A 27,797-nucleotide genomic window follows, 5' to 3' on the forward strand; every position below is an offset into this window, starting at 1 on the left:
AATACAACATTAAAGAAAATGGAAGAAAAATTAGAGCTTTACATGCTTACAAAAGATTGCATGTGGGATGTGATATTTTCATATTTGTTTTCTGTCTGCCATTTTCCTAATTGTTTAAGCAGAGTGGGAGATGGCCTTTGGACCAAAAATGAATTTGCAGGATATTCCAGTCTCTAAAATTAAAATGTAAGACCCTGAATGGTTACTTCTATGTTTCTAATTCTTTAAACCATGGAAATCGCCTAGGAAAACATTTTACATGGTCATAAATGTGCATGTGCAAAAACAAAATAGTGTATGTAAATAAAGCCTAAATATACGTATACTGGATACTATTAAACAGTCAGCACATGCCATTTGTCTGTGATTGCATTTTCATGGTATAGCTTATGTTGGTAGGACATGCTAATATTACTCAGTATGGAGCAATGAGTGTTGAAGTTTTAATTGTGCCACAAGTTTCAATATATGACACTCTGAGCACCCCCTGCTTTTCAAAATCTGGGCAAGCACGTTTACCATCTTTCTGCACTACTAGCAATTTTGTGCAAATGTCAGTGTTAGGACATGAGAATACATTAGATGCCTTCAGGTGAACCTGTATAAAAGTAGTTACTCAGCTCATGCCAGTTATTGATATTTTAAAGTAAATATGTTATTTAAGAGATTTGCTTTAAAAGTAGCATGTTTTTTTTAAGGGTTCTATATTACTATGCAGCAAGGATACCCAAACATAGGAAAGCTAAAACGTAACAAAGCTATATATATTTATTCTTTATACTTTAGCTCAAACTACTTCTCTAATATCTTTTAGGTTATTTAGTTTATATCTTAGGTTATTTAGGTTAAAAGTTAATTTAGGCATCCCTTTCTTATCAAGGGCAATTATGAGTAAAATGCCTAATGCTTACCCAGTTGTATTATAATGCATTGAAGTTGTGATATCTTTACCCCTTTCTTGAAAGCCTACAAGTATTATAATGTTTCCAAAGATGGAGAGTTAATCTCCTCTTTTTACAGCCAATTTTGTTGATCTATAACTCTTGCTACTTGACTTACATGAACTATCACTTCTAAGTGACTGCAAAATGCACACGCCATGACTCTAAACCTTTGCTTTTGCTTCCCAAAATATTTCATATTGAAATAGCATAGCATTATGCTCAGAGTCACTGGACCTGTTCAAATCACCAGTTGCGTTAGTGTAAATGTGGAATCAGTCTACTGAAATTAAAGGAATCATTTCAAATTCTCATCTGATGAGAGCTGAATTTGATTCCTAGTTTGCAGTGGATATGTTACCAATCAAGCTACTTTAGAAAAAAAAAATCTTATAGTTTGAACAGAAATCAATTTCTTTCTTCTTTGTTTGTGATTTAAATGTGTCCATGTTCTGCCATTAGCATATGTTATTGACCTATTGTTTTAGACACTTCTGTTATCTTAATCCTGAGCCCAGAACTTCCCATAGAGCTGATCCTGGAAGAATTTTACAGCTGATGCTAGTTCATATAGTTAGGAGGCAAAATTGGCTGTCCATGTAATATAATTTAATGCTTACATTGCCACTTACCTCCTTTCCCATTTAAGGCATGAAGTCACAGACTCTTAGACTGTCTCTTACATGTTGTGGATGTCTAATTTCATTCAATTAGAAGCATGAAGAATATTGTCCATATGAAGCCAAAGGATCTTTCTTTCCAGCTTGCTTTAGGCTTGTTTAACTCAGGAAGCCATGAAGGATCATTGTTTATCATTGTCATAAGCCAAGAATATGTTAATTTGAATAAGAAAAAAGAACTTTGTAATTTGCACACACAAATTTTAGATTCTAAGTCCAGAGTCCTAATGCAAACCATGGGATACACTTTAATGCAAATTATTGAATCTCTCTAGAAAACTCATTTTATTTCTGCAAATATTACAAAATCCAATGATTTGAAAAGTATTCCTGCAGTTTTTGCATTTTCTATTTCTTATATATTAAATACTTTTGATCGATATGGTTTGTGCCTATGATGTATTTTTCATAGTACAGATCTATTCCAGCTTTAGCTTTCAGTTACAGGTTATTTCAGTTCTTTAGTGTACCAGATTCTTAGGCTTTCTACTTATTTTATTCTGGGGGGGGGGGCTTTTTTCCGGGCCAGGTGATTGGACATGGGTCTTATGGAGAGAAAGGACAAAAGGGAGAACCGGCTGTGATTGAACCTGTAAGTACAGATGTGGGTGAGTTTTTCTTAAGTGCTATACAACATGCATGCACTGTTGAAAGTCATTATCAAGCCATGTCATTCATGGTAGGATAATAGCACCTTATATATGATCTATGAAACAATCATCTGCAGCATGGACTGCGTAAAAGTGATAACAGCATTCTGTTCAGCCTTCTCTTTCTGCTATACAAAGGACTAACTGCATGGCCTTCAAAACAAGCAGAATCTTATTACGCAGAGGGAAACAGCATAGAGCAGCTCTTCAGACAGTTTAGCAACTACTGCTTGAACAGACCCACAGAGAGAGCTTCAAACTCAGGTATAGGCCATGCTAACTACAGGTTTCGGTATGGGCAGGAAGGTCCCCCTGAGGGGCTAAATAAATACTCATATGCTTATATGGCACGGTCAGACTGCTGGAAGCTGAATTAAATACTGTCTTCAGAGGTTACAAATTGGAAATAAACGTATTAAGGGACCAGTAGCCTACAGAATTTTTCTCATCTTTAAATAGCAATGTGGTCACTAAGCGGCTTTTACAGTAGGACAAAGTTATATTGTAGCATTGTGGATCACTTGTAAGCTAAAATGTACCTGAATTAAAACAAACAGATTACACAAAAATGTGCTGTTTTATAATATCTTGGAGAAGTTGAATGTTGGTGTGCTTTACCCTTCCAGATTTTGAAGAGCTATATTCAGATATGCACTTGATCCGAATGGAAATTAAAGTTTTAGCTCATTTTTATTTCCTAGCAAACTAGAAATAGAAACGGGAAAAAATTAACTTATGCTGAAGCCTAATAAAATAGTATGAACATTGTTAACTAAGCATCAAAGGTCTGGATTCTGTGATCCAAGAGTTCACTTCTAGTTCTATATTCCCATCCCAAGGATTTAAGTTACTGATCAAAAAGAAAAAGGACTACAATAATGAGCAAGTTGCAAGTTAAGACTGTGACCTCTCAGGCATGACCTGTGAAGAAGCTCAGGGTGTGTTAGCTCATAAAATGCATGGCTTTTTTAAACCATTGCAAGATACATTTAGTTTATATCTATACTACAGAAGTTATCTACTACCACTCTCCAGCACTGTTGGAGTTCACTACAGCTAACTTCCAGCTTGCTTCTCCAGTCTTTCTTCCTCTGGAAAGCCAAATACAAGTGGGGATTATAACCTGGAATTAGTACCTGGAAGACTAGCATCATCACTCAGGCAAAGGAACTAGAATGTGTTATAAGACTGACAAAATAGCCAGTTATTCACATCCAATTCTTTAACAGTATTAAAAAAATTGTTATTGTGAATCAAGTACTATGAGATACCTCCAGCCTACAAGTCTGCTGCACTTTTAAAGCCACAGAACAATTCAGATTCCAATTCTAGTAAATGATCTAGAAAGCTTCTAACAAAATTTCTCATAAAAGGTCCTAAAATAGGTTTAAAACAGCATATATAAGCTGAATTTCAAGTGTCTTTATTTTACTAATGATTTTTTTTTCTTGAAACTGATAGCACAGAAAGTAAGACATTCCACGAAGTAAATTTGACAAAATTCAGTACTATTAGACTATGTGGACAGAGGATCCTCAGAAATGTTAACTTTAATTGTTCAACTAAGAGATATTTTTTATATATATATATAAAAATATATATATAAATAAAAATTCTTACTCTTTTTTTAATCTCATTCAGCTTTCTCTGAGAGATAATCAAAATACCATCTTTTTTTCTCTCCCTCCAGGGTATGCTCATTGAAGGACCACCGGGACCAAGAGGACCTGCTGTATGTAGATTAATTACACCCTCACTTTACTTTCATTTGATTTATCCACTGTGCTTTGTATTTATGAGTTAACACAATTGAAATTAGTCTCATTGTAGTTCCCAAAGGTATATTGAACTTAGTATTTTAGGATGGGAGTAAAAAGGGTCAGCTCCATGATTTTAAGTGACAGCATGCTAGAAGATGAGTGCCCATGAAAATCAAAGACTTTTGAAGATTGACTATAAATCCTTGTAAGAAAAAATATGCGTTATAATAAATGATTTTCTCCAAATATGTCTTTAACATAACTTTCTGGAGGAAAAAATAGTTCAAAAACATGCTGCCAGCAGTTGTTCAACATAATAATTTATCATTAATTTTCCATAGGGTCTTACAGGTCCCCCAGGTTTACAAGGTCCTGTTGGTCCTCCAGGTGACCCTGGTGAAAGGGTAAGTCAATATACAGATTATCCTGAGTATTCACAGTATGTCTTACACTAATTGCTACAGAAGTAAGAAAGATCTTTGTCTTAAATATATATGCTTAGCTGAAGAGACTTCAGTTGATTTGAGGCTGATCTACTCAGCTGAGGATCTGCACAAATACTACTTTAGAAGGAGGAATATGTACTATAAATACAGAAAAATAAATATGTATATATTATATATAAATATATTTATATATTTTTTCCTTATAAATATGGAAGAGTTAAGTTCCTATTTGTCTATATTTTTTTGGAAGTTTTGGTGTGAATGATTCTAAAACGTAATGAAGTAATCATAACCATCCAAGTAAAAACTTTTCTTTTGCATTTGAATGAGTTTTTAAAAAAACAGTATGACCTCAAGATGCAGAAAATAAAAAGGACTTTGCTCTACAGAATCAGAATATACATAGAAATAATGAAAGTGATGGATAATATGATACAGACAAATTATTGGCCATATTAAATAATATAATGCATTAAAGCCTAGATCTAGTCATGAGTATAATTGAAAGCTTAATTATTATTTTGGCGCTACCTGTTTTCACAAGCCTTTTCCTACTACTGCAAAGAACATGATTTTAAAATAGCCTAAATATATTTAGTTGAGGAAAATATTTTGCTACAAAGAAAGACCTTCTTCAGTTTTGTGAGTGATAGTTTACTGAAGAGTCTAGCATTTTGTATTTGTGTATACAAGGTACTGAGACCATGCTATTTCTTCACTGGATAAGTAGATAATGTTAAAATCCTAAAAACACTTCACCTAGACAGTAGGTCAGCATACACATTTTTTCTTTCATATTTCTTTGTTGTAGTTTAACTAAACAGCTATTTTCGCATTTAAACTGATAGAAAGGGAATTTTAACACATTGTAATGGAATAACCACTCACAATCCTCCGTTTTTTTAAACTAACCCCTTAATAAAATTCATCATAAAAACATCTTTATCTAAACACATCAAGTTCCTGCCATGGAAGAAACTTCATTTTTATATAAAAAAGAACACATTACACAAAGAAATAATTGTAGAAATGAGTTACCAAACTCATGGGGAAAATAAGGAATTTTGCAGCCAGATTCTGCTATCAGATTCCATCCTAAAGGAAAACATTGCTCACTTGGAAATTTAACGTATGTGGCCAGTTTGTTTGTTTGTTTACTTAAATTGACAATTAGTGTATATGAATAAAGAAAATAAAGACTGTAGCTGTTGTTATAATTATTCTGTCTATAGTTTTTAACTCAGTTAAAAAATTTAGAAAAGTAATATTCTGAGAAAATTACTGCTAAAGAAAAGATGATTGCTTAATTAAAAAAGTATTAATGCATAGAATAATTGAGAATACTGTGTAAGCACAGAATTACACAACAATTTATTGTAAAATCTACCACCTTTCGTAGTTGTCTATGGTGCTTCAGCTTTTCTTTTAAATTATTATATCGTGTTAATCCTAATCATGGCTGTAAAACAATTTAGAAATGGATGAAAATGCCTTTCTTTAGAGGACAGATGTAGGCAAAAGTCCTGCTTATACTCTCTGCAGGGATGAATTTCACTCATAAAACAGTGTCAAGAGAGAAGAAAGTATAAAAGTAATCCAATCTTCAGTTTCAATTGGGAACACAAAGACTCACAACAGCAGAGTTTATCAATGTAGCATTTCTCGTTAATCAGTAATCATGAGGACCACATATATTCATTAGTACATTTCTTCAGCCTCAGCTTACACCCAAAATTTAGCTTTTTTTTAAACTGTCAGAGAAGAACACATTTAATAGATTTCAAATCATAACTACAGGACTTATGTAACCTTTGAAAATTAAGCTTATCAATGAGTTTAAAGAGGGTCAGCAATATGAGATTTCTATAACAAATGTAGTAAATACAAGATCATAGTGCAAATCTCAGCTCAGCCTAACTTATTTAGTCATGACTAGAGCCTCTATAATTAGGTACCCCTTACTTCATATATATATGATTTATAAGTAAGATAATTGAAGAGAATAGCTCTTTCCCCATTGCTGAAGGTTATCTGAAAACCCACTTCTTTCTTTATTTATCTCGCTAATTATGACTAATATTCCCACATCATTTAAAAGACTATTAAATCTCCAAGTGCATCATAAGAATACTGATCTAAGTGTGTGTGGGTGACTCTGTAGATTTATCTTAGAAAGCCATCTCTTTCTTCTCATCCTTTTTTTTTTTCCCCCCCCTCTCATCTCTTTGTTTTCATAGGGTCCACCTGGTCGCCCTGGTCTCCCTGGTGCTGATGGTTTAGCAGGTCCTCCAGGTACCATGTTAATGTTGCCGGTAAGTAGGATTATGATTGCAGGGTAGTCAGTCTCTAGAAAGAGGAAGTGTGTTTCAAGAAATGTATAGGTGTTTTCTCTTTCATCTGATTTTGTCTTTGGAGTGAGAATAGTAGGTTCTTTTATGGTGTAATCATCTGAAGATCGTTTGGTACTCTTTTCCTCATACAAAATGTAGGCTTTAGCTTCTGCTCGCCTGCCAGATTGGAACGTATACATATTATATATTACAATCATAAGTGACTAATACACATACTGAAATCCCCCTTATATTTTCAACTATACAATACATTTTAAACAAGCAGTTTACTGTTGCACAAAGAGCACCTACTCTTCTTGACATGGAGAATTTTAAGCATGCAGTGCTTAAAATTGGACTCCAGTGACTCGTTTGACAAGACAGTGCATCCTTTGGATAGAAATATATGCACTTAGTCAGCTCTTCTCCCACTGGAGTCAAAGCAAAACACCATCTGTTTTAGCAGGAGGAGAAACAAGCCCAAAGCTGTTAAAGTGCCTTGCAACTTTCTCTAGTATGAGAAGTGCTATGTGCATGGAATTCATTGTTCCTAAGTGTATGTGAAAGATCTGATGAATACTGGCATGCCGGAGAACTGATAACACCAGTCAAAAATGATGGTGCAGTGTTTTTGGTAAGATACACTCAGTAAAAAGGCTTACATGTTCTGATGGATGTTTAAGGAGCCTTATCTCCCATCAGTATCAATGAGAAAAGGAAGATTTTGTAAAGTTTATGTTCTATTTATGAAACAATCAATGAAAGGTTATTAAAATAAATATGTTTTTGACCTCATGTTTGCACTAAGGCTCATTTCTGTTATCACAGCTGGCTATATCAAAAAAATATTTATTCACTAATAATTAGTTGATGGAAAAAATGCCACTACTCCTGAGGGGAATTATTCCCAAATTTTCCAACAGTAATTGCTGGGCCAGATTTATCTTTTATCAGTTTGCTCCATTAAGGGTAGCAACCATTGGCTAATACTTAACCTATCCATCACTTTGGAAAATCCTACTGTCTGTATTTTTAAATGTTAATAAGTTAAACCACAAGTGATTTACCAAGTCCAAAACAGAAATTTCTGGGGAAACAAGAAATTGGCTTCAGATATCCTGCATTCTAGGCTAGTAGCTTAATCACCATCCAAACTTTTTCTCCACATTTAGCATGTTAATATCAAAACTTTGTTGCTGAGTCAGTGGCTCAGGATGATCTTTGCTAATTATTTGAATTATATTGTCTTTCTACTGTATTTTCTAACCTGCTCTAAATGCATGATGAGAAATTTGGTATTCCCTTGGTCTAGTTCCAGCTGAAATGTCGTCATTGCAGTTATCCTAAAAAACATGAGCTGTATAAATATCTCACAGTTGAGAAGGATAGATGTTTGGATATATAAAAAGTCACTTTTATTTTTAGAACGATTCTAAGCCTTTGGTAACATGTGGGAAATGCCTTTTGTGGGACGTGTGGCTCTTCACGTGTGGGACTTGAATTCGTTAGAATGTGTTCATCTTTTCAATGGATGCAAGATAATTAATTTAGGCACCTTTGCTTGGAAAAATATTTGTAAAAGTGGTTTATTCTGTATTTTGCCAATTCTTACAAACCCTGGTCTCCTTTTATATGGTAGCAGACTTGATAATTCTCTTGCTTTCTAATTTTGAAAAAGTCTAGTGTTCATCTGTGGGGCCTTAAAGCAATAAGTTTTCCAAAATTTTCAAAAAGTCCCTTCCATTGTGATAATAGTATGACTACAGTAGAGAGATATCAATTACCTTGCCAACTCTAGACACAGACATACTCCTGCAGGCTGTAAAAGATTCATGGCCCTGGTATTGTGTGTGCCTATGGCATAACCTAGGAAAGCCATGCTTCTTGTTGCAAGACAATGTCTCTGCAAGATTGCAGAGTTTCTCCTAGCAATTTCATGAACAGACAAGGAGTACAGGAATGAGTGCTTAGATTTTATTCTTTAATTTATTTTGAAATTCTCAGAAGCAACACAAAACTGTTCCATTTTTAGATACCAAATATTTTTCAAATTGAAGGCTGCCTTAAGTTGAATTGCATTTTTGTGTGGGTAGTTAGAGATGTACTGAGAATTAATTAATGGCACAAATCCATTTTGATACAGATTTTTAATGAGATCTTGCAGATAATTAGAGTCCATTTTGATTAAAAGTCACCAAAAAACCCCAAAACAAAAAAACAAGAACCAATGAAATTAACAAAATATTTGTTCATAAAGGATTAATTTGTGCTCCAGTTCAAATCTATTATTCATAACCAAATATTCATGCTGGATATAGTGGCCCCAGTGCAGCAGTCTTCTGGCCGTTATGGAACGGTGGCATAGTGGAATGAACTAGAGAGTGATACCCAGTATCTTCACAGTGGTTTACACAGTTGCAGTGAATAACAGGTATGGTTTTAACTTAATAAATTCTGAATTCCTTTTCTTCTTTTGGTACTGGCAGTTCCGCTTTGGTGGAGACGGTGAAAAGGGTCCAACAATCTCAGCTCAGGAAGCTCAAGCACAAGCTATTCTTCAGCAAGCTAGGGTAAGCACAAACAGCCTGCAGAGAAAATTGCTAGAAGGGTACAGCTCCAAATGCAGTTCCATTTTATAGCATGCAGGATGTGACGTAAAGAGCTGTAAGCATCATCTTATGACAGTAGATACCCTTATTAATAACTGAGTTACTGGTGGCAGTTGTTTGCTAATGGTTTATGAAATTGTGTTATTATAGAATTTGAATGCTGGATTGACAGTTTTCTCTTGATATCTGCTTCTTTACTCTGTTTTTTTTTTTTCTCAGATTGCTATGAGAGGGCCACCTGGTCCCATGGGACTCACTGGAAGACCAGGTCCTGTGGTATGTAAACAAATCGTACCTTACCTACACCTGTGCATTTGTACTCATCTTATTTGGAATGGCACTGGTATAATGAAGGCCATAGTTTGTATTCTTATTCAAGGTCTGCAATGCAACCGGAATGTTAAAGCAGTTTTTAATGTGGATTTGGGGATATTTGAACAGAACACACTGGTGGACTTACAAAACTGGCGAATAGCCTTATATAACTACATACACCCCTGCAGTCAGTTATCTATGTAATAATGTTCACAAAGTTTCATGTGGTAAATGTGAAACTCTGCAGAAGAAGATATTAAAGCAAGAGTGTACAGAATGACCTTGCCCCACTGTTTAAGGTGCATCTGGAAAGTTTTTAAGAGGCATTGAAATAATCAAAAACCATATAGATTTCTAAAAGAATTACACTTTTTCTTTTTCTTTAGATCTGAATTTGGCCCATGCAGCTAATACTAAGTGATCTGGAAAATGCAGCTGTCCCTGTGCATGTTCAAAAGGTTTATATTTGGTACTGGTCTATACATGGAACACAAAAAGTTTTTCTAATGATATGCAAAACAACTTTTTGATCACAAAGAGGTTTGCAACTGTATTCTCTAAAAAACACTTTAAAAGGACAATGGCACAGTGAAAGTAGAAAATCAGATAGGTTGCTCAGCAAGCAAAAACCACCTGATCAATCTTGATATTGCAATTTCCTCTTTTAGGAAATGGGTACTTTGCAGACTCAGTAATCCACTAATGCTGTAATTTAGCACTTACCATCTTTCAAAAAGTCATTATAAAGCATCCCTGCCACAATATAAAATAACAAATGCTGCAGCCAAGATCATAGGCTTTGTAGAAAAGTAATCTTTTCTATATTTCTCCCAGGTGATTATATTTATCCTTTGATGTAGGCTGTGAAATTTTTTTCTAGCATTAGTACAGAATCTATATTTGAAATCATGTGACTTCCAGTTAATTTGGAAACCAGTATTTAGTCTATTTTGGTGGCACAGCTAGGTTGGCAAATATTTGGCCTCCTTCTAATTTTGATCCATGTCTGCTGTAATTTTTGTGTACATCATCATTACAGTGATTGGCACCCGGAGCACAATGTTGCACTTGTTATGACATCGGACAAGCATCTAGTTTTAAAACACAAGCAAAAATACAATTGTGCTATTGAAGAATGAAAAGAAATTATGTCTGTATAACAAAGAGAAAAGGATGACATAAGTTCCTACCTGGTTTATTGTGTGAAGTAAAAGTGACTGCACCACTATGTCAGCCACAATAATAGCATCATACACACAAGACAGCAACATAAGTTTGGAGGACACCTGTTTTTCTGCTTGCCTTGGTATGCAATAGCAATTTCCTCCACAGCTGTTTCCTTCCACTTAGCCCTGTTGTGGAGGTTTGGTCAGAATTTTAAATTGGTGGAACTGTAGTATGAGAAATATGGTTCCTTCCTCTTCTTTTGCACGTCTTTCCTTCTTTAATGTGATGCTTCAGTAACAGCCATTGTTGAATGGTAATAATCAAGTCATTCTCTTCCAGTCTGCTTTTTTCCCCTCTCATCCTTATGTACAGTAATGTACAGTACACGTGACTTTAACTGTTAGTTTGTAAGGAGGGGAGACAGATGGACAAATAGGAATGTAGCATCCTATCTGTTATCACGTGCAGAAAATACTGGCCAGCTTATTGCCCATCACACTGTATGTACATCAATATAGCAGCACAGTGCAGCTGATAAGTTGCCTCAGCAGCTCTCGCTTCTGTTCCCTCCAGTGACTACTTTTATTAGCAGGGAAATTCCAGGGAGGCATAAGATAGCTGCATGCTGTAGAAGTAATATTTTAGGGAGAATAAGAAATACTCCAGATCTTGTTCTTCCCTGATCGCTAGCAGCTCAACATGCCTTTCAGGCACTCTTGAGAGCTACATAATAGTAAAACTGCTGTAACTTGTATTCTGGGCTGGCAGTATTTGGCCTCATCTTTATATAGCATCAAAAAACCTTTTCCAGATGATGCTGTGTTCCAAGTGGCCAGTCTCATGAACCCATCCCTGTTTAGCTAGGTGAAATTTGGTGGTTTCAGGTAAATTTTAGCTAACCAGATCAGAATCTCCTCCTGTCCCCAGAAGCTGAAATCACTGGGATTTAGTTGTATTTTTAAACTGGCCTATACAAGATTAATTCTTTTCTAGATTAACTCTTCCAAAGTGAATAGTTACTACCAAGCAGAGAGTTTGGCCCATAGACTTGTAATTGATCATGATTTGGTACATGATACTTATAAAAAGTCGAACAACACATTGAGTTTATTTAACAAACTAATATGCTATTTTCAGCAGAGTATTTTAAATCAAGACATCTGCAGGATGACATTCAGTTTATACAGACAAACTAATTACAGAACTGCTGTAAACAATGAATCCGTTTGTAAAGACTGGTTTAATACTGACAGTGAATAGTTCCTTTAACTGAAGTATAACCTGGCCTCATACCCACGCTAGTGTATATTTTAGAAGCCTTCATGAATTTCTGTATGCAAAGTTCAACAAATGAATAATATTAATAGTTGTTTTGCTACTATGCCACCAGGAGGCTCTAGAAATCCAGTTCTTTGATCTGGCTATGTTTTTGGCCTAGAGTTCCAGAAGCAGCTGCTGATTCTTGGTGTGTCATTTGCTTGTGTGCCTAGTGCATTTTGAGAATGGAATAGCTGGAGATTTTGACCTTGCTATGAGCTGTATTTTGTTAAATTAATTTAGTAGCCAGTAAGATACATTAAGAAACATATCAAGTATTGATTAAAAAAAAAAAAAAAAAAGTCTTGAACACAACAGTGTCATAGCCCCAGTCTAGCTTCAACTGAGTCTGGAGATTGCATGCTTAATTAACATAAAATACAAGAGAATGTTTTGTGTACAGATATTAAATTTAATGAATTATATTCATTAAAAGCAGAGTTTACACTAGGAAAACCCATACAGGCTGTCACCACCTACCAAATCCACTGTTCTCTTCATTGCCAGTATCAACTCAGGATCTGGTTTTCAGTTTGCTTAAGGACTTGGTTCAATACCTGCAAAATCAGTGGGAATCTTTCTACTCCAAGATGCTAGACTGGGTGCTAAAACAAGCCTTGAGACCACTCCTTCTTTCTTTGAATGAAGTCCCTAGGGTAAACATAGGAGGAGAATCAAGCCTCCAAGGTCTGCAAGATTTGTTTTATATTAAATGCATACGTTTGGTGATCACCTGTTTCAGAGGTCAGAAACGCAGAAATTCTTTTGTCCATAATAGTAGACTTCAGTATGTTCCTTCCCTGAGACCTGTATTCTTTGTCGGTATGTTGGGATTTTTTTGTTTTGTTTTGTTTTGTTTTTTGTGTGTGAGACTACTATTAAGAAAACAAAACTGACTTTAACTAATTCTAACATCCTAACAGATTCTATGTATGTTATCTTACCGTGGCTGAAGATCTATTTTAGGACTGCTTATGGTTAAAACTTTGAAAATCTATACCATCATCTAATGATGGTAAAGAAAATCAGTTATATAGATTTTTTGACTTGTTCAGGGCTAGATGCACAAAGACCTTGTGCACAACACTGGTTGATGTCAAGGGGGATTTTTCATTGACTATAGTGATTTTTGGATGGAGCTCTGAGACTATGTTGTTTTCAGTAAATCACAGAAATGGGTAAAGGTGAAAAGAGAGAAGTTTAAATTCTGTGGACTTCCCTGCAGCAGGTGGACTTCTGTTTGCATGACTTATGTTCTTCCTGTGCTGATATTTAGCTGTCAAATACTAATGTAGAACAAAGGGTTATATTTGATCCCATTTAAATCTATGGGAGTTTTACTTTGGTAATAGAAAGATTTTTCTGGCTCAGGCCTAGTTTATAGACAATGATATATCAGGATATATCTGCAGACTCAAATGATGATTTCACAGCACTTAACAAACATGGGATTGTTTGTTTTTTTTCTTCCTGCACTTAGTGTGTAGAAATAGCAAATAACTTACTAAATTAAAGTTGCGCTGTATTTTTAAACTAACAGAATGTTTCTCTTTTTTCATCAAGGGTGGGCCTGGAGCAGCAGGTGCTAAAGGTGAAAGTGGTGAGCCAGGTCCCCAGGTACAATAATATTGCCTGTTATGTTTGACCTTGTTTACCTTTATATGCTTTTCAGTATAAGAAAATGCATTCATATCACTTAGTAGAAATCAATCAGTGATGTGCTTCCTGCATGCAATTGAAGAAAAATAGCTTTTAGTCATACAGTCCTATTTAAATGAAATAGCTAGACTCTTCATTTTGAAATGCGAAAGTAGCAATCTGCCTTTATGTAACAAAGAACATTTATCACATGTGGAGTGTCATCATTTGAAAACCTGTTTTAATATTGTCACACAGATTCTTTCCTCTGTTCAAAATCATACATGCTTATAAAAGCCATGAGTCAGTCAGCAATCATATGCCCTTGGGCTCTGATCTTATCAAATCTCATGAAGTGAGAGAGATTGAATTTAGTTAGTAATTAAACAGGAAATTTTTAAGACAGACTTGACATGCCAAGAAGTAGTCTTTAGGTAATGCATTGGTAAACACATTGCCTCTCAGCTTGCAATTATATCTGCTCTTGTGCAGTGATCTCAAAGAGCACTGAAAAACATTGGTATCTTTCAGCTTAAATCTAGAAGTAATATGGGTTTCTTAAAGAAAATGTGTTAGAAGTCTCTGGAACAATGATTTTGCCAGATGCCAAGTGATATTGTGAATTTAATGCATTATTGTGTGGCTGTCTTAAAAGTTCATATGGATATTAGCATAAAATTAAAGGAAAACAATTAAATAAAAAAGCACTGTGAACAGCTGTCAATCTTCCCATTTGCTTACCTTCATCCTTAGTATTGTTTCCGTTCCTACCCCATAATATTGGATGCTAGTCCACTGCTACATCCACCTGAAGAAGATCCATTTGGATGGGGGATGAGAATGCTTCCACGGAAACATACTTCCACCCCATCTTCAGTGAGAGTAACATATCTGAAAAGTGGGATTAAGTTTGCAGTCTGCAGTTTGGTCTCCCTCTGGTTAAAACTGCGGAGTAAAGCTAAGACACTATATGAGCTATTTACTAGCACAAGTCATGTTGGTGTGTCAGTTAGGGATCCGAAATAAGTACCCTTCAGTTTTCATCAAATAATTATTGTGTGGCTAAATTAATTTTGACATGACTGGAACAAGGGTTTTCAAACCACAAAGCCATCAAAAGAACGTGACAAGCTTTTATGTAAAAAAGACCAATTATGCCATGTGTAGTGTCATCTCATGAAAACTAGTGTTAAAATTGGCAGTGCTTAGGCCAATTTGAGTGCCCAAGTCCTATTAAAACCAATGGGAATTAGGAATACACAATCCGTCTCCTGGAAAAATATTGTAGCTTTGTGTAAAAATAAATAAATAAATAAATTATATGGTGTCCTTGAGGTGAGATGTTTAACTAGCTTTTTGCTGACATTAATGTGATTCTAAGAATTATCCTGTTTAAATTCAGGGTCCTCGTGGTATTCAAGGTACCCCTGGTCCAAGTGGGAAAGCTGGCAAAAGGGTAGGTAGCAAATGGATCAAGCCTGTGCTGGGTAAATAATTGCTAACTAAATATATTTGAATATTAACTCGTTCCACTGCATTTTCAAATGCTTGGTCCTTTGGGTTTTTGCAGGGACGCCCTGGTGCTGATGGTGCTAGAGGAATGCCAGGAGAACCTGGTGCAAAGGTAAATAATGAGACCTGAGGTTTTATTTTAGTCTTGAAATGGGCTAGACAGATTTTAAATAGGCACCACAGCTTCTGCCACGCTAACCCAAAGTTCTACTCTCAAGTGGAAATACTGAGGTTTCAGGTAGCTGGGTCAGAGGCAAGAGCTGAGAATGAATCATCCATTTAAAATATGCTAATTAATGGTAATGGTTGACCTTAAATAACTTGATCATTTGGGCATGATTCCTATTGAGACAGCTTCTAGTTACAGAGTATTAGCAATAGTGAAGTCAGTTTTGCAACTGCAAAGTGTGGCTAGAACCAAACTTTCATCTAAGTGTAGTTTTCCTTTTATAAATGGCATAATTACAGTGCAGTGCAAAGGCTGATGTGTGGCATCTTCTCTTGCTGTGATACTTAGAAGTAAATTTTCTTAGTTTGATCTACATGTTTGATGTCCATGTGTTTCATTCAGTAAGAAAAGTGTACATATAACCACAGGTAGAAATTAGTTTCTAGAGAGAAGGCACAATTTAGAGTAATACAAAATATACTAAACCTGTGCTTTTTCTTTGCTAGGGTGATAGAGGATTTGATGGTCTTCCTGGCCTCCCTGGTGACAAAGGTAACAGGGTAAGATAAACATGCATGTTTTTATACAACAACATACTGATACTGTCATGTAAATAGTATACAATTAGTATAGAGTTCATTAAAAATAACACTAAGGGCTATGGAGAAAGTTCAAAGAAAATGTGAGCATTTCACGCTACAGAATAATATCTATATTGTCAAATAATGTATGCTTCATAAAACATTTTAGTAATATCAATCAATACAAAATAATTCACATTTGTATTACTGATTTAAATGCACATGCAGAATTCACATCATGTCTTCTACTTGGTATTGCTCTTATTTTTCTTGGTTAAGGAATTTGCCTGTTGGATTTAAACTTCTTATTAAAGGAAACAGTAATACAGTAAATTAGCATAAAGTTGCTACACCAAGAACATGTCAAATTTTAACTCTGCTCAAAAGCTCGCTCAAAGAATGCGTGTGGGTATTTAAATGTAAGCTGAATTGTTTACTGTGGCTCATTCTGATGACTTTTGGTTAAAGACAGATCAGAGTCAGATCAGATAAGTTAATAAAACTTGGAAAAATATTTAAAATAACTTGCATTTACGTCATAACAATCTATAAAATCAGGCTGCATCTTTCCCTGCAAAGTGTAGAAATAATCACAACAGCGGCTTTCTGCTTTAAATTATACACTCAGTGTAGGTGCTAGTAACAACATGCTCTACTGAATGCTAGTAATAACATGCTCTACTGAATGCAACTCCTTGACTGTTGTCCTGGTAAGTGCAATGCACCATAAAAGAAACAGTGAATGGAAATGTCAATAGAACCGTTCCCATCTGCACTAGAGCTTGATGAGCATGGAAGGATTATAGCTTTCACCCTTGAACACGTTAGCATAAGTTGCTGCACTTCCCAGGAACTCTCACCAGTTTTGGCTACTGACCGGTAATGTAGTTCTTTGTAATAACGTCTGAGGCTACTCTTTTGGGTTCTGTTTGCAATGGAAAAATAACTTTTAGTGCCATTCAGAAACCCCTTGATCCTCTTACACTCTTCAAGGAAAAGGGAAGGATGAAAAGCAATCAGCTTTTCACAGAATTGAAATCTGTCTTGATCAGCAGGTGACCAGCAGAGGGTGCTAGACATTAAGCTCTTGTAACTCCTTATCTCTTTCTTTGAAGGCTGAGCAGAAATTGGTTCAGAGCCAGGAGATATATCTGCTTTCTAATCATGAATAGCTGAATTGTCAGTCCGTGGAACCTTCCATGATAAAACTAAATCAATTTTTTTATTTTTTTCTTGCAAATATTTCATTGGGTTCATATTTCCTGAATAAATGGGGGGAAAAAAACAGAAGAATAAGTTTGGGTTCAAATTTGCAAAATTGTAATGAAAAGTAATGCCTTCTTTTCATCAGCTTTCCAATCCCACTATTTAAGAATCGCTGCACTCTTGTGTTCCGATGGGAGTCTTCTACAAACATACAATTTATGATCTGTCTAGAAACAGCTCAATTCAAAGTCAGATCAGATAGCTGAGGCTCTTCAGATTCATAATATAGCAACAGCATATAATGCATATATTTAGTTCTCTATGGCTTTCAGTGAAGAGCACAGGAAGGAAAATAAAAGAAACATTGTTTTCTGTTGTAGTTACCTTTCACCTCTAAGAGAATTAATGTTGAAAATCTATAACCTTAGAGTAGATTTCTAGGACTTCTTTTAGGATTAGTCGTATCTTAATTGTGAGTTGCGAATTGGATGCCTCTCTGAAGACAGGCTTTTGTCAAACATGAGTTGTTAGACACCAGTAACTGAATAAGATTCTCTGGCCTCCAGTGCAGGGGAGATCAGACTACAAGGTTTAGAAGTCCTTTAAGCGTTAAAATTTATGAGTATGAACTTTTTTTGTATAGATTTAGTAGAAAAATACACCTTCTCAAGTGTAAAATAACCATGCACAATCTACTAGAAGAAAGGGGTGTAAAGAAAAGAGAAAATCAGGCCTTAACAGAATGTTTGAAAGAAAGAATTAACAAACTGAAGATGCTGATAATGATAAGAAGTTATGTTCTGACAACATGACAATACCACGACACTGAACTCACTCTCCTAATCTGGCTTTAAATGTCATACGATTAGAAGACAAGAAGGGTAGCCATTTAGGGGATGAACTATTTCAACATTTGACAGTTTAAGCCTGTGCTGTAATCTTCACCTGGATATTAATTGGAAGGCAGAACACAGATCATATGTGTCATGTCTCATCTTTCAGGAGTATCATTTAGCATGTATAAAGCCACATGCTGTATCAGCAGATCGTGTTGTATAGTTTCAAAGCTTAGCAAAATACAGAGACTGTTGCAGTAATTAATCTTAGGACTGTAAAACTGTAATTCATAGAAATTTGTTCTCTCATGATGACCCCAGCTCGTAGAGGACAGAAAGGCAGTGGAATGAAATCCTGACATCCCTAATATGAGAGAGCTCTGGCATAAGTGAGCAGTTACCTAAAATCCCCTAAGAGTTTGAAAGAGTGGAGCCGCTCAAGAGTGACTCCGAATATCTCTGCTAGGATTCATAGCAGTGGTCAAGCTTCTTGGAGGTACTGATAAAATTAAGGGAAGTAGCATGAATACTTGGTTGTTGTCCAATGCCAGAAGGAAGGCTCAGCCTAAAAACCTGCTGCCCAAAAAGAGGTCAGTCAGTGATGTTTGAGCTATGCAGCACACTAGCTCTCTTTAAAAATGAGGAAAGAAAAATAAATGCTAAAAGTACAGTCCAGAATCTACTGAGGTTCTCCATATATAGACTTGAAAAGCCCCAGCCTCAGAGGGGAAGTGTGGAAGTCTGGCTCCCTTCCAAACCCTCAGACAAATCAGTCCCAAGGCTCTCTGTGGACTGGGCCAGAGCAGGTGGTTCTGAAGGGTGGCCATTGCACTTTACTATGTATATTCCAGGGCCCAGCAATTCGTTTATTAACCTCTGACCCATGTACACATTCCTTATTTAACTGTCAGTGATACTTTGTGGTGGGGGGAAGGGCCTGCTGATGAGACACAGTAAAATGTGGGTACACATTAGCACTACCTCTTGTAACAGTAGTCTGTGTATGTTCTGGGGCCAAAATAGTTAAAGAGTCAAATCTTACAAATAGTTCATTGTTTCGGAAATGTTAATTTGTTTTTATACTAATGCAATAAAAGATTTTGCTGAGTACTATAACCTACAGATTTGTATTGTTATGTCAAGATATGTTTTGATGCATCAGACTGCAGCTAACACATTTGTTTTCATTTCACTTTCCCATCTCTTGTTGTTTCCAGCCACAGTCATATTATTTTAATGACTTCCCTTATCCTACAGGGAGACCGTGGCCCACAGGGACCTCCTGGCTTACCTGGTGAAGATGGATTAAGAGTAAGTTGCTGTTTATTTCACATATACAGTAAAATCTACAGAAAGTTCTCACATAATCAGAATATGGTCACACCATGTGCTCTTTTTCTTGAAACTCCTGTTCTCTTTCTACAAAAACAGGGAGAAGATGGAGAAGTTGGACCAAGAGGTCTCCCAGGTGAAGCTGTAAGCAGTGTTTTCTTACTCTTCTGTTTCTAGCTTGTACCCTGTTTTAAACAAAAATCACTTTCAGATTTTTTTTTCCTTTCTGTGGAGCTGTTCTGGATTCCAGGTATAAAAATTAGCATGTGCATGGAGAATATTGATTGTGGCTGAAAAGCAAACAAATGAACAATTTTGTTAAGGGTGAAACACTACTAACAAGATAAGAATTAAGTCAGGGATATATCCAGTCAAGTAAACACAACTTCCAGAATCATAAAGGATATTTCTTTTCCTATTGACCTGTTGTAAAATCAGTCACTGTAGTTAATTCACCTTGATATATGAGAATATTACCAAACCTCCGTTGCTTTGAAAATGTTTTACAAGTATCTATTTATCAGAAAACAAGACCTGGGTTTTTTTCCTCTTTTTTTCCCCACTGCTGTGCTTCATTGCATATTTTTATACTTGTTCCACATACAGAAGTTCCACTTCTGTCAGTTGGAATTCTGCAGGTGCTGCCACTGCAGAGCAGAATTCTGCATTGCAGATGAGAAATCATTCCTCAGAAAGAGGAATTTTTCCTTAAATGTTTGGTATGCTGCTAGCTACTCACAAATTAGGAAGAAGGTGCTACAGAGTCACAGTATTAGTGATTTGTATCTATATCATACATGAGGAGATTGGAGTCCTGCATACTTTAGCAAGTGTGTCACGAGTGAGGACACAAATGATGAAAATTAATGTTCACTTACATAGTGTAAAGTCAAAGATTATGCTATAGGGCAAATCTTGCTCATCTTATTTAGGAGTATAGCCCTAGGTCTTCAGTGGAATTTTTGTAGTGGTAAGTGGAGCAACTCTGATTTTGGCTTGCAGAATACTTTGCATTTATTATAATAAAATTATTAGTAAATTTTAAATATTTATTGTATCTTTATTACATAGATAAGTATTATTTCAGACCTAGTATAGTAATACACAGCATGACAAAACATCTTGCTTTCAAAAAAGACTGGCGTATACATGTGTGCTACTATTCAGGTCAGACCTTCAGGCCAAGATACAGCTGAAGCTTCAGTGGAAGATGCTGTGCCAATGTTCTGTACAAGCAAAAAGAAACAGTTATCTCCTCCTACCTATCTCCGAAGTGACCACATGGCTGACTAAAACAAAGCTTGCCCTTCCACTAACATGCTGTTCAGACATATGGCAGACTGCAGGAGAACCTGCTATCAGTGAATTTTTTCCTGCCTCTCTGTCCGTCTGTCTCTCCATCTGTTTCTCCCCCATACCCCTTACTGCCTTCCCCTCCTCCCTCCTACTCCTTGTGACATTCCTTGGCCCCATCCTTGCCTTGGGCCTCTCTGTTCAGAGAAATTCTTATAGGTCTTAATAAGCGTTTCTTCTCTACAGGGTCCACGGGGATTACTGGGCCCCAGAGGTACACCTGGTCCCCCTGGACAACCTGTACGTATGTATAAAACATGAAGCATTTTATTTGCAATTTCTAGAAGAAAAAAGAAAGTCTATTGAATGTTGCTTGTGTTTATATTTGTCATAGGGCATTGCAGGTGTTGATGGCCCCTCAGGCCCAAAAGGAAACATGGTGAGTAAGGTAGCTGGAAATTAAAAAAGAGAGTGGATTCTAAGAATCCTTTCCACTGTCCCATCCCTTCCATTTAATTAAAGTGTTCTATCAAAAGATTCAGATACCTCATGATCTTATCTTGAAAAGTCTTCTGTTACTTAGTTTTCAGCCCAAAGGGCTAAACATGCTTTCTTTCAAGCTGCTTTAGCCCCATAGACTCCAGTGCTCAGGGCCTATGTGTGGGCTGAATTCATTACTCTCTATTAATGAAAAGGCCATGATATTCATTAGCACGAAAATAATCACACTGGAGAGAAAGTTGATTGTAGGCTTTAAAGAGGGGGGAACAAAGATGAGTTTGTTTTCCTTTTGGTTCTGACAATGAAGATTTGTAGTGTAGAAATGCACACCTAATGCCTTGGTGTTTTTTGCATGGTAGGGTCCTCAAGGGGAACCAGGACCTCCTGGTCAACAAGGAATCCCGGGCCCACAAGTAAGTGTAAAATAACTCTCAAAAAATATGACCTAACATGCGGCAAATGTTTAATGAATGCAAATTAGTATAAACTTAACTTTTCACATGCAAAAACTGATAAAGCTTGAAGGATTTTATAAATAATGCTACAAATGTGCCTTGTGTGGTGGGAGCAGAGCTTTCAAGTAAGCTTTCAGAGGGATTTTTCATTCAGGAGAAAAATGACTCATTCAGTGTTTCTGGAATGCAGCAGGAACGGCCACACCTGGAGGAGGGTTCTGAATAGGATCTTGTTACAGACCTACTGCCAGAATAGTGGCTTATGCAAAAGACTCACACAAAACTCCTGATCTAACTGGTAACGGGGAAAAACAGCCACTTATATTTGCAAGTGTGTTTAAACAGATTAATGAGGGACTTTTACTAGGGTGAATGTATGTATATTGTTCTCCCTGGTTTCTCACACTGGTTTCTTTTTAATAGGGGCTTCCTGGTCCGCAAGGTCCTATTGGACCTCCTGGTGAAAAAGTAAGTTACAGCATTATTCTGGTATTTCACAGTCAGTTCTGTACAATAACCTTGCTTATGTGGTTGAGGGCTTCGCTATGTTTGAGAAATTAGTACTCTAAGATCTTAGAATTAGCAGACTGTCTTGAAACCATCAATTAAAGGAATGATCAATGGAGGCTTGCCTTTTCTCTCATTTACACTTTTTCACAAGCATAATTTCCTCCCTTTGATCTGGATTAATTTTTCTGTTATTGGCTTCAGAATCCAATCCACAATATTAAACAGTGCATACTTGTGTGTAAATTAATTTCACTGCAAGTTGTGAAAATTATTTTATTATGTCCTTTTTATAACAGTTTTCTGTTATCTTTAATTTTTTTAAAAAGCCTGATTCCACTCTCATTTTACAAGGTTTATATTTTGATACAGCTCTACAGTATAATTGGCATAACTGCAGTGTCAATTAAGTTCTTGTTCTAATCTATTTGTACATTTTCTTGTGGTTGGAAACATCTTCTGTAAATTCCAAAACTGTCACTACTGAATTTGAAACTAATATTACTCTTCCCTTCCCTTTTTGCTTAATTCCCTCATCATTGATTCTTCTTTTATTTCTTTCCCCTTCACTGTTTAATATATGTTTTAGGAGAAATTGAAGGGGATTTTGGGAAAGAACATACATGCTTTCTACCTGCCTCTATGCCTGAGAAGTATTATTCTAACAAGATGGGATACATCCACAATATATGCATTCCACAGTCTTTCACAAATGCATACCTTGCCTTTCTGAGAGCTGTAGTTCTGTAAGCCTCTTGATTTTTTTGTTCGTATCTTTCATATGGTGTGGCCATTTTTTTTATTCCTGAAATGCTAAATAATAGCTAAATTTTGTACAGTAGGAGAGTTCTTCCCCACCCTGCATTGTGCATGTGCATGTGCATGTCCATCAAGTAATTCTTGAAGCCTCTTCTTAGCATCTTATGGAAAAATATGGGCCCTTTTTATTGGCTAAAGATTGTAAGAACTGGCCTTGTGCTTATTTATTGTACCATGGTATCTTGCTGGGTTTAGTCTTGTTATATTCTTGGTTTATCCCTGATGTCCATATCAAGGGGTTTACATAAAACTGTATTTTATGCACTTAGCTCTTAGAATGTTGGATATAGGAGGGTTCCCTCTTTCCTTTTTTTGCTTTTTTTTTTTTTTCTATAGCTACTCTACAGCTGGGGTGGGCTGATTTAAATGAGATTAGAATACTAAAAAGGTTTCAGTTAGTTTGCTGGTTCCCTGCATACCTGAATAACTATGACATTGTTCTGTGATTCTTCTCACTTTAGTGCTCTTCCTTGCTTTTGTATTTAATATTAACATGGATTAAAATATTTTCTTAACAAGCCTACAGTAGTTTACTATGTATCGTGTTCTGTGAAGTTAAAAAGACTACTAAGAAATACACCAAAATGCAAAAGTTGTATTTGTAAACACAAACAATAAGTATTCCACGCAAAATTTAGAGGCTTTGTTAAATAAACATATGATAGAAGTGAGTTTTACATTTTATAGCATTAAAAAAAGGCAGCCTTTGATTTACAATCCTGTCTTCACCAGCTTTATCTCCTACACACAGAAACCTCACATCCAACCAAATCCTTACTATTCTCAGATAACTTCTAGTATGACCCATTTCTGTGGGCTAGAGAGCATCTGACATATCTGTAGATGTAGATTTTTTTTAGAATAGCTGAGTTAGTTCAAAATGTATCACATTTCAAATGTAGAGAATGAATTAAAAATATTCTGACAGTAAAACCATACCCTGTGGGCTGTTATTGGGTGGAGCTGGATCACTGCACAGTGGGGCAGAACTCTCAGCAAGCAGGACCTGTCTGCTGTGACACTTCCCCAAGCGTGGAGCAATCTCTCCATCCCACTGAGCACTAGATAGAGCACTACCAAGTACAGAGATTGTGAGGCACCACCACTAATCATGTGAAGAGAAACTGTTTCAGCAGATCTAATACTTTTGTCTAAAGCATTACATGGCTTTAGGACAAAATGGCTCAGGCAGCCTAATCTTCATTTGATGAAAGGGCTTGTTCTCCATCCTAGGTGCTAGAGGCATCCCTATGGAAAAGTAAGTCTGAGATCTCTCATTTCTCCTGCTGGTTAATGCATACACTACGTAAACTGAGAAGCATCCTAGATATGTTACATATACACTTAGAAATTCCATAATCATTTCTGAGATTCTTAGGATACTGTCTCTGATGGGACCTGCTGAGAAGGCTTTTAGACTTAAGATTCTAGGTGTGTGGTAGGACAGGAACAGGCCTAAGGAACAAGTGAAAATATTGGCCAGTTGGCAGGTTCTGATGACCCAGAAACTTCTGCCTGCTAGTTTCCTTACGTGCAGGCTTTGCAGCGTGTGAAGCAACAATATCCAGATGTTAAAAGAAAGTTTTCTACCTAAACCAATTTAGAGAGGGATTTCCCCTGTCAGTTCAGGTTTTCCTTGTTGAATTCAGCAACACTCCAAATTTCTGTCTATTTCAGCCTGCTTACATTTTCTGTTTACTTATATATCTAAATATTTAAAGGCAGTTATTGTGGTTCACATAAGCACCTCTAATGGAAATTGAGCAACAATATTTAAAATATGAATACAAATAGTTTTCTCCTGATACTGAATGCCCTTTTCTTCTATTTCCTTCATGCGGTGTGTATTCCCAGATCTATTCACATCAAAGATTTTCTCCATTTAAGCCCATTTATTTAGAAAAAATTAATGGAAAAAAAATCAAAATTTTAGATGCTACAGCTCAAGATGAAGTATCATGCTGCTAGCAGATTCTCTTTTAAGGACATTATGTACAATATACTTCGTGACAGCTTACTACCCCAAGATTGCTCATACTTCAGACCCTACTCATAAAAGCTCTGCACATACAAGCAATCCAAGGGAGATCAGTGAGTATGTTCAGGAAAGAAAAAAAAAAAAAAAAAGAGTCTCTGAAATGTTAGTGTTTCAGTCAGGTAAAACAATAGCAGCCATAATATCGTCAATATACTGGAGTCAGAATATGCCTAGATGGCTAATCTGAAAGTGACGTTTAAGGCTCAGCTGTGATATAGAATTGCCTGTGTACATTCTTATATCTAATAGGACCAAACTACTCATGATTTTGTTGCTGTTGCAGCCACTGAATGCTATGATAGGGTAATGTTGACACTAAGGAAATATTTCAGTTAATATATCATCATTCAGCTAATGTTAATTACCACAAGCAGTAGCTTGCACATTTTTTTTTCTAGTTTATTGTTTTTTTTTTTTTTAATTGACAAACTATTTCTGTAATATACTTTCTGTGGTCATTATGTGTAATATACACCTGTGGTCAAAGTATCTAGTTTCGCCTGATGTTCATAATCCTCACAACTCTCTAAAATTCAGTGCTGTGAGTTTCTTTTGCTGCTTCTTGATTCACACCTGCAGACAGCTGTTTGGAGTCTAAGGTTCACAGCACTTTTGTTTTTAATAGCATTTCTAGCAAATAGCAAATCATTTTGATTTGGGCTTTAAATTACACAAACACTACAATATCTTCTTTGATACTTCACTGGATATGAGCATATTTCTTAACTGTAAAGGTGAGCTTTTAAAGTAACTTATTTGAAATTAATGAAACTGATATATATTAAAGCTGATGAACTGAGAACTGATGAAACTAAGATGGGATCTAAACTTCTGGAACATACCCCTTCCACTCCTGCATTACTGTATTACTGCTTTCTTTTCTTTTTATTCCTAGTGCTGTTTACAGACAATCCTCATTGAAGTCTCTTTGTCTGATATCATTCTTAAAATGTGTCTTTGTTATTGTACTTAGGGACCTCAAGGCAAGCCTGGACTTCCTGGCCTTTCTGGTTCTGATGGGCCTCCTGTAAGTAACCAAATACTTTGTGCACTGAATGTCTAAATACTCTTACCAAGTAACACATAATTTTAGATACTAATGTTGCAAAGAGAAAATGGAGAGTAAAAGCATCAGTAGTCCTACTTGGAACAGCATTTTAAAATACATGTGAACCCTCTGTATCACTTAAGCGGTTAAAACTTTGAGAGCTATGATTTTGAAGTAGCTGCTAGGAATGGCTTTGGGCTTCAAGATAATGAAATGCATACAAAACATCTGCATTGATGAGCAAGTAACCTGACTGACATACAGACGGTGAAATACTGTAATACTGTTCACCATAGTCCTACTATATCACTGTGGAAGAGCAAATCTTTTTTTTTAAAAAAAATAGATGTCTGTGGTCACCACTTATTTTCTCAGGAAACAGGATAGGCTAGTTCTTTCTCTGCTTCCTGACCCAAGTTGCATATCACATGTTTAGACCTCTACACTGTCTACGCTGGGACAGACCTAAGCCAAACTTTATAATCCTGCAATTGCGAAGGAGTTCAGCTTCTGAGGACACACTCACTCCTGTGAACAGAGGATGTAACCACCCGAGCAGCATTGCTTACAGCTCAGGCATTAAGCTTACAAAGGGAATCAATACTTTTAATGACATGCTTGCACAGAAGTTTTCTTGCATCAAAAACATCATGTTTTTTACCACCAAGAACCATCAGACAGTCAGTGCGTCTTCTCAGACCATCTCTCCTTTCCATGCCATTTTCTCTTACAATTTTTCTTCCACAGATTATATCTGTGTTTCTTAAATCAACGGAAGCACTCAAGACTTTCAGCAGGAGTTTTGCTAGGATAAGAACTACAGAACTGACTGCAGGGGTTTTGTTGCATAGATGAATATATTACAAGTACAGAATTTTACCCAGGGCCATCACAATCTCTCTTTTTAGAAACGCACTTGAAAGTCCAGCTGAAAAATTATGGTAACCTATACTAAGTAGTCTTGAATCTTTGTCTAAACATTTGAGCTTTCCCTTTATCCTTCTCTACATGCTGAGAATAATATTAATTTCCAAACATCAGCATTCTTTAAAAATCTGCATGTGTTAAACCTTAAGGGGGGAAAAAATGCTGTAAGAGATAACCAGGTGTTAGCACAGGTATGAATTCATACCTGATATACATCCCTACTCCATGTTATCTCCCTAATGCACAAGTAGGTTTGTTTAGAGGAAGGGGAAGGGAGACAGGTTCAACTAAATCCATTTGAATTGACATGACCTACTTATAACTGTAGAATTACTGTGGTGATTGAAGGCAATGAGCAGTATCTACTTGATTTGAGTGAGATTTGTGTCTCGTCCCATGATATCCATACTAAGATCATGTAAAAGCTCGTGGACATTTTTTTCAGGAGATCAGAAAAATTCCTGCTATGCTGTTTCATTTCACTGCTATGTAAGGAAATGTCATTCCTTTTTGAACGAGAGAAATTGTTAAAAGTGGTATATTATACTGGAATTAATGGAGCTCTAAGGGACACAGGTGTGCTCTTTAATTGCAGCATTTTTTGAGTCATTTAATGTTAGAGAGATCTCTAATACTGGGTGGGGATTTAAAATCTTGTGCACAAAAAAGCATGTTCTAGGAGATAAGAATTAAACCACTGACATATGTGCCCTTTAAAAA

General features: G+C 36.1%; 1 protein-coding gene across 1 annotated transcript in view; it reads left to right on the forward strand.

The window, feature by feature from the left end:
* COL11A1 (collagen type XI alpha 1 chain) overlaps positions 1–27,797 on the forward strand; it is a 170,839-nt gene that overhangs the window by 57,647 nt on the left and 85,395 nt on the right. Inside the window, exons 9-25 of the mRNA XM_026111218.2 lie at positions 2,151–2,213; positions 3,962–4,003; positions 4,373–4,435; positions 6,715–6,789; positions 9,294–9,377; positions 9,636–9,692; positions 13,779–13,832; positions 15,256–15,309; positions 15,424–15,477; positions 16,041–16,094; positions 19,415–19,468; positions 19,589–19,633; positions 21,029–21,082; positions 21,177–21,221; positions 21,643–21,696; positions 22,162–22,206; positions 26,076–26,129. Coding sequence (XP_025967003.2) covers positions 2,151–2,213; positions 3,962–4,003; positions 4,373–4,435; positions 6,715–6,789; positions 9,294–9,377; positions 9,636–9,692; positions 13,779–13,832; positions 15,256–15,309; positions 15,424–15,477; positions 16,041–16,094; positions 19,415–19,468; positions 19,589–19,633; positions 21,029–21,082; positions 21,177–21,221; positions 21,643–21,696; positions 22,162–22,206; positions 26,076–26,129 — 951 coding nt within the window. The remainder of the gene's footprint in view (positions 1–2,150; positions 2,214–3,961; positions 4,004–4,372; positions 4,436–6,714; positions 6,790–9,293; positions 9,378–9,635; positions 9,693–13,778; positions 13,833–15,255; positions 15,310–15,423; positions 15,478–16,040; positions 16,095–19,414; positions 19,469–19,588; positions 19,634–21,028; positions 21,083–21,176; positions 21,222–21,642; positions 21,697–22,161; positions 22,207–26,075; positions 26,130–27,797) is intronic.

The sequence above is a fragment of the Dromaius novaehollandiae genome, chromosome 8 (assembly GCF_036370855.1).
Source record: "Dromaius novaehollandiae isolate bDroNov1 chromosome 8, bDroNov1.hap1, whole genome shotgun sequence".
NCBI lineage: Eukaryota > Metazoa > Chordata > Aves > Casuariiformes > Dromaiidae > Dromaius > Dromaius novaehollandiae.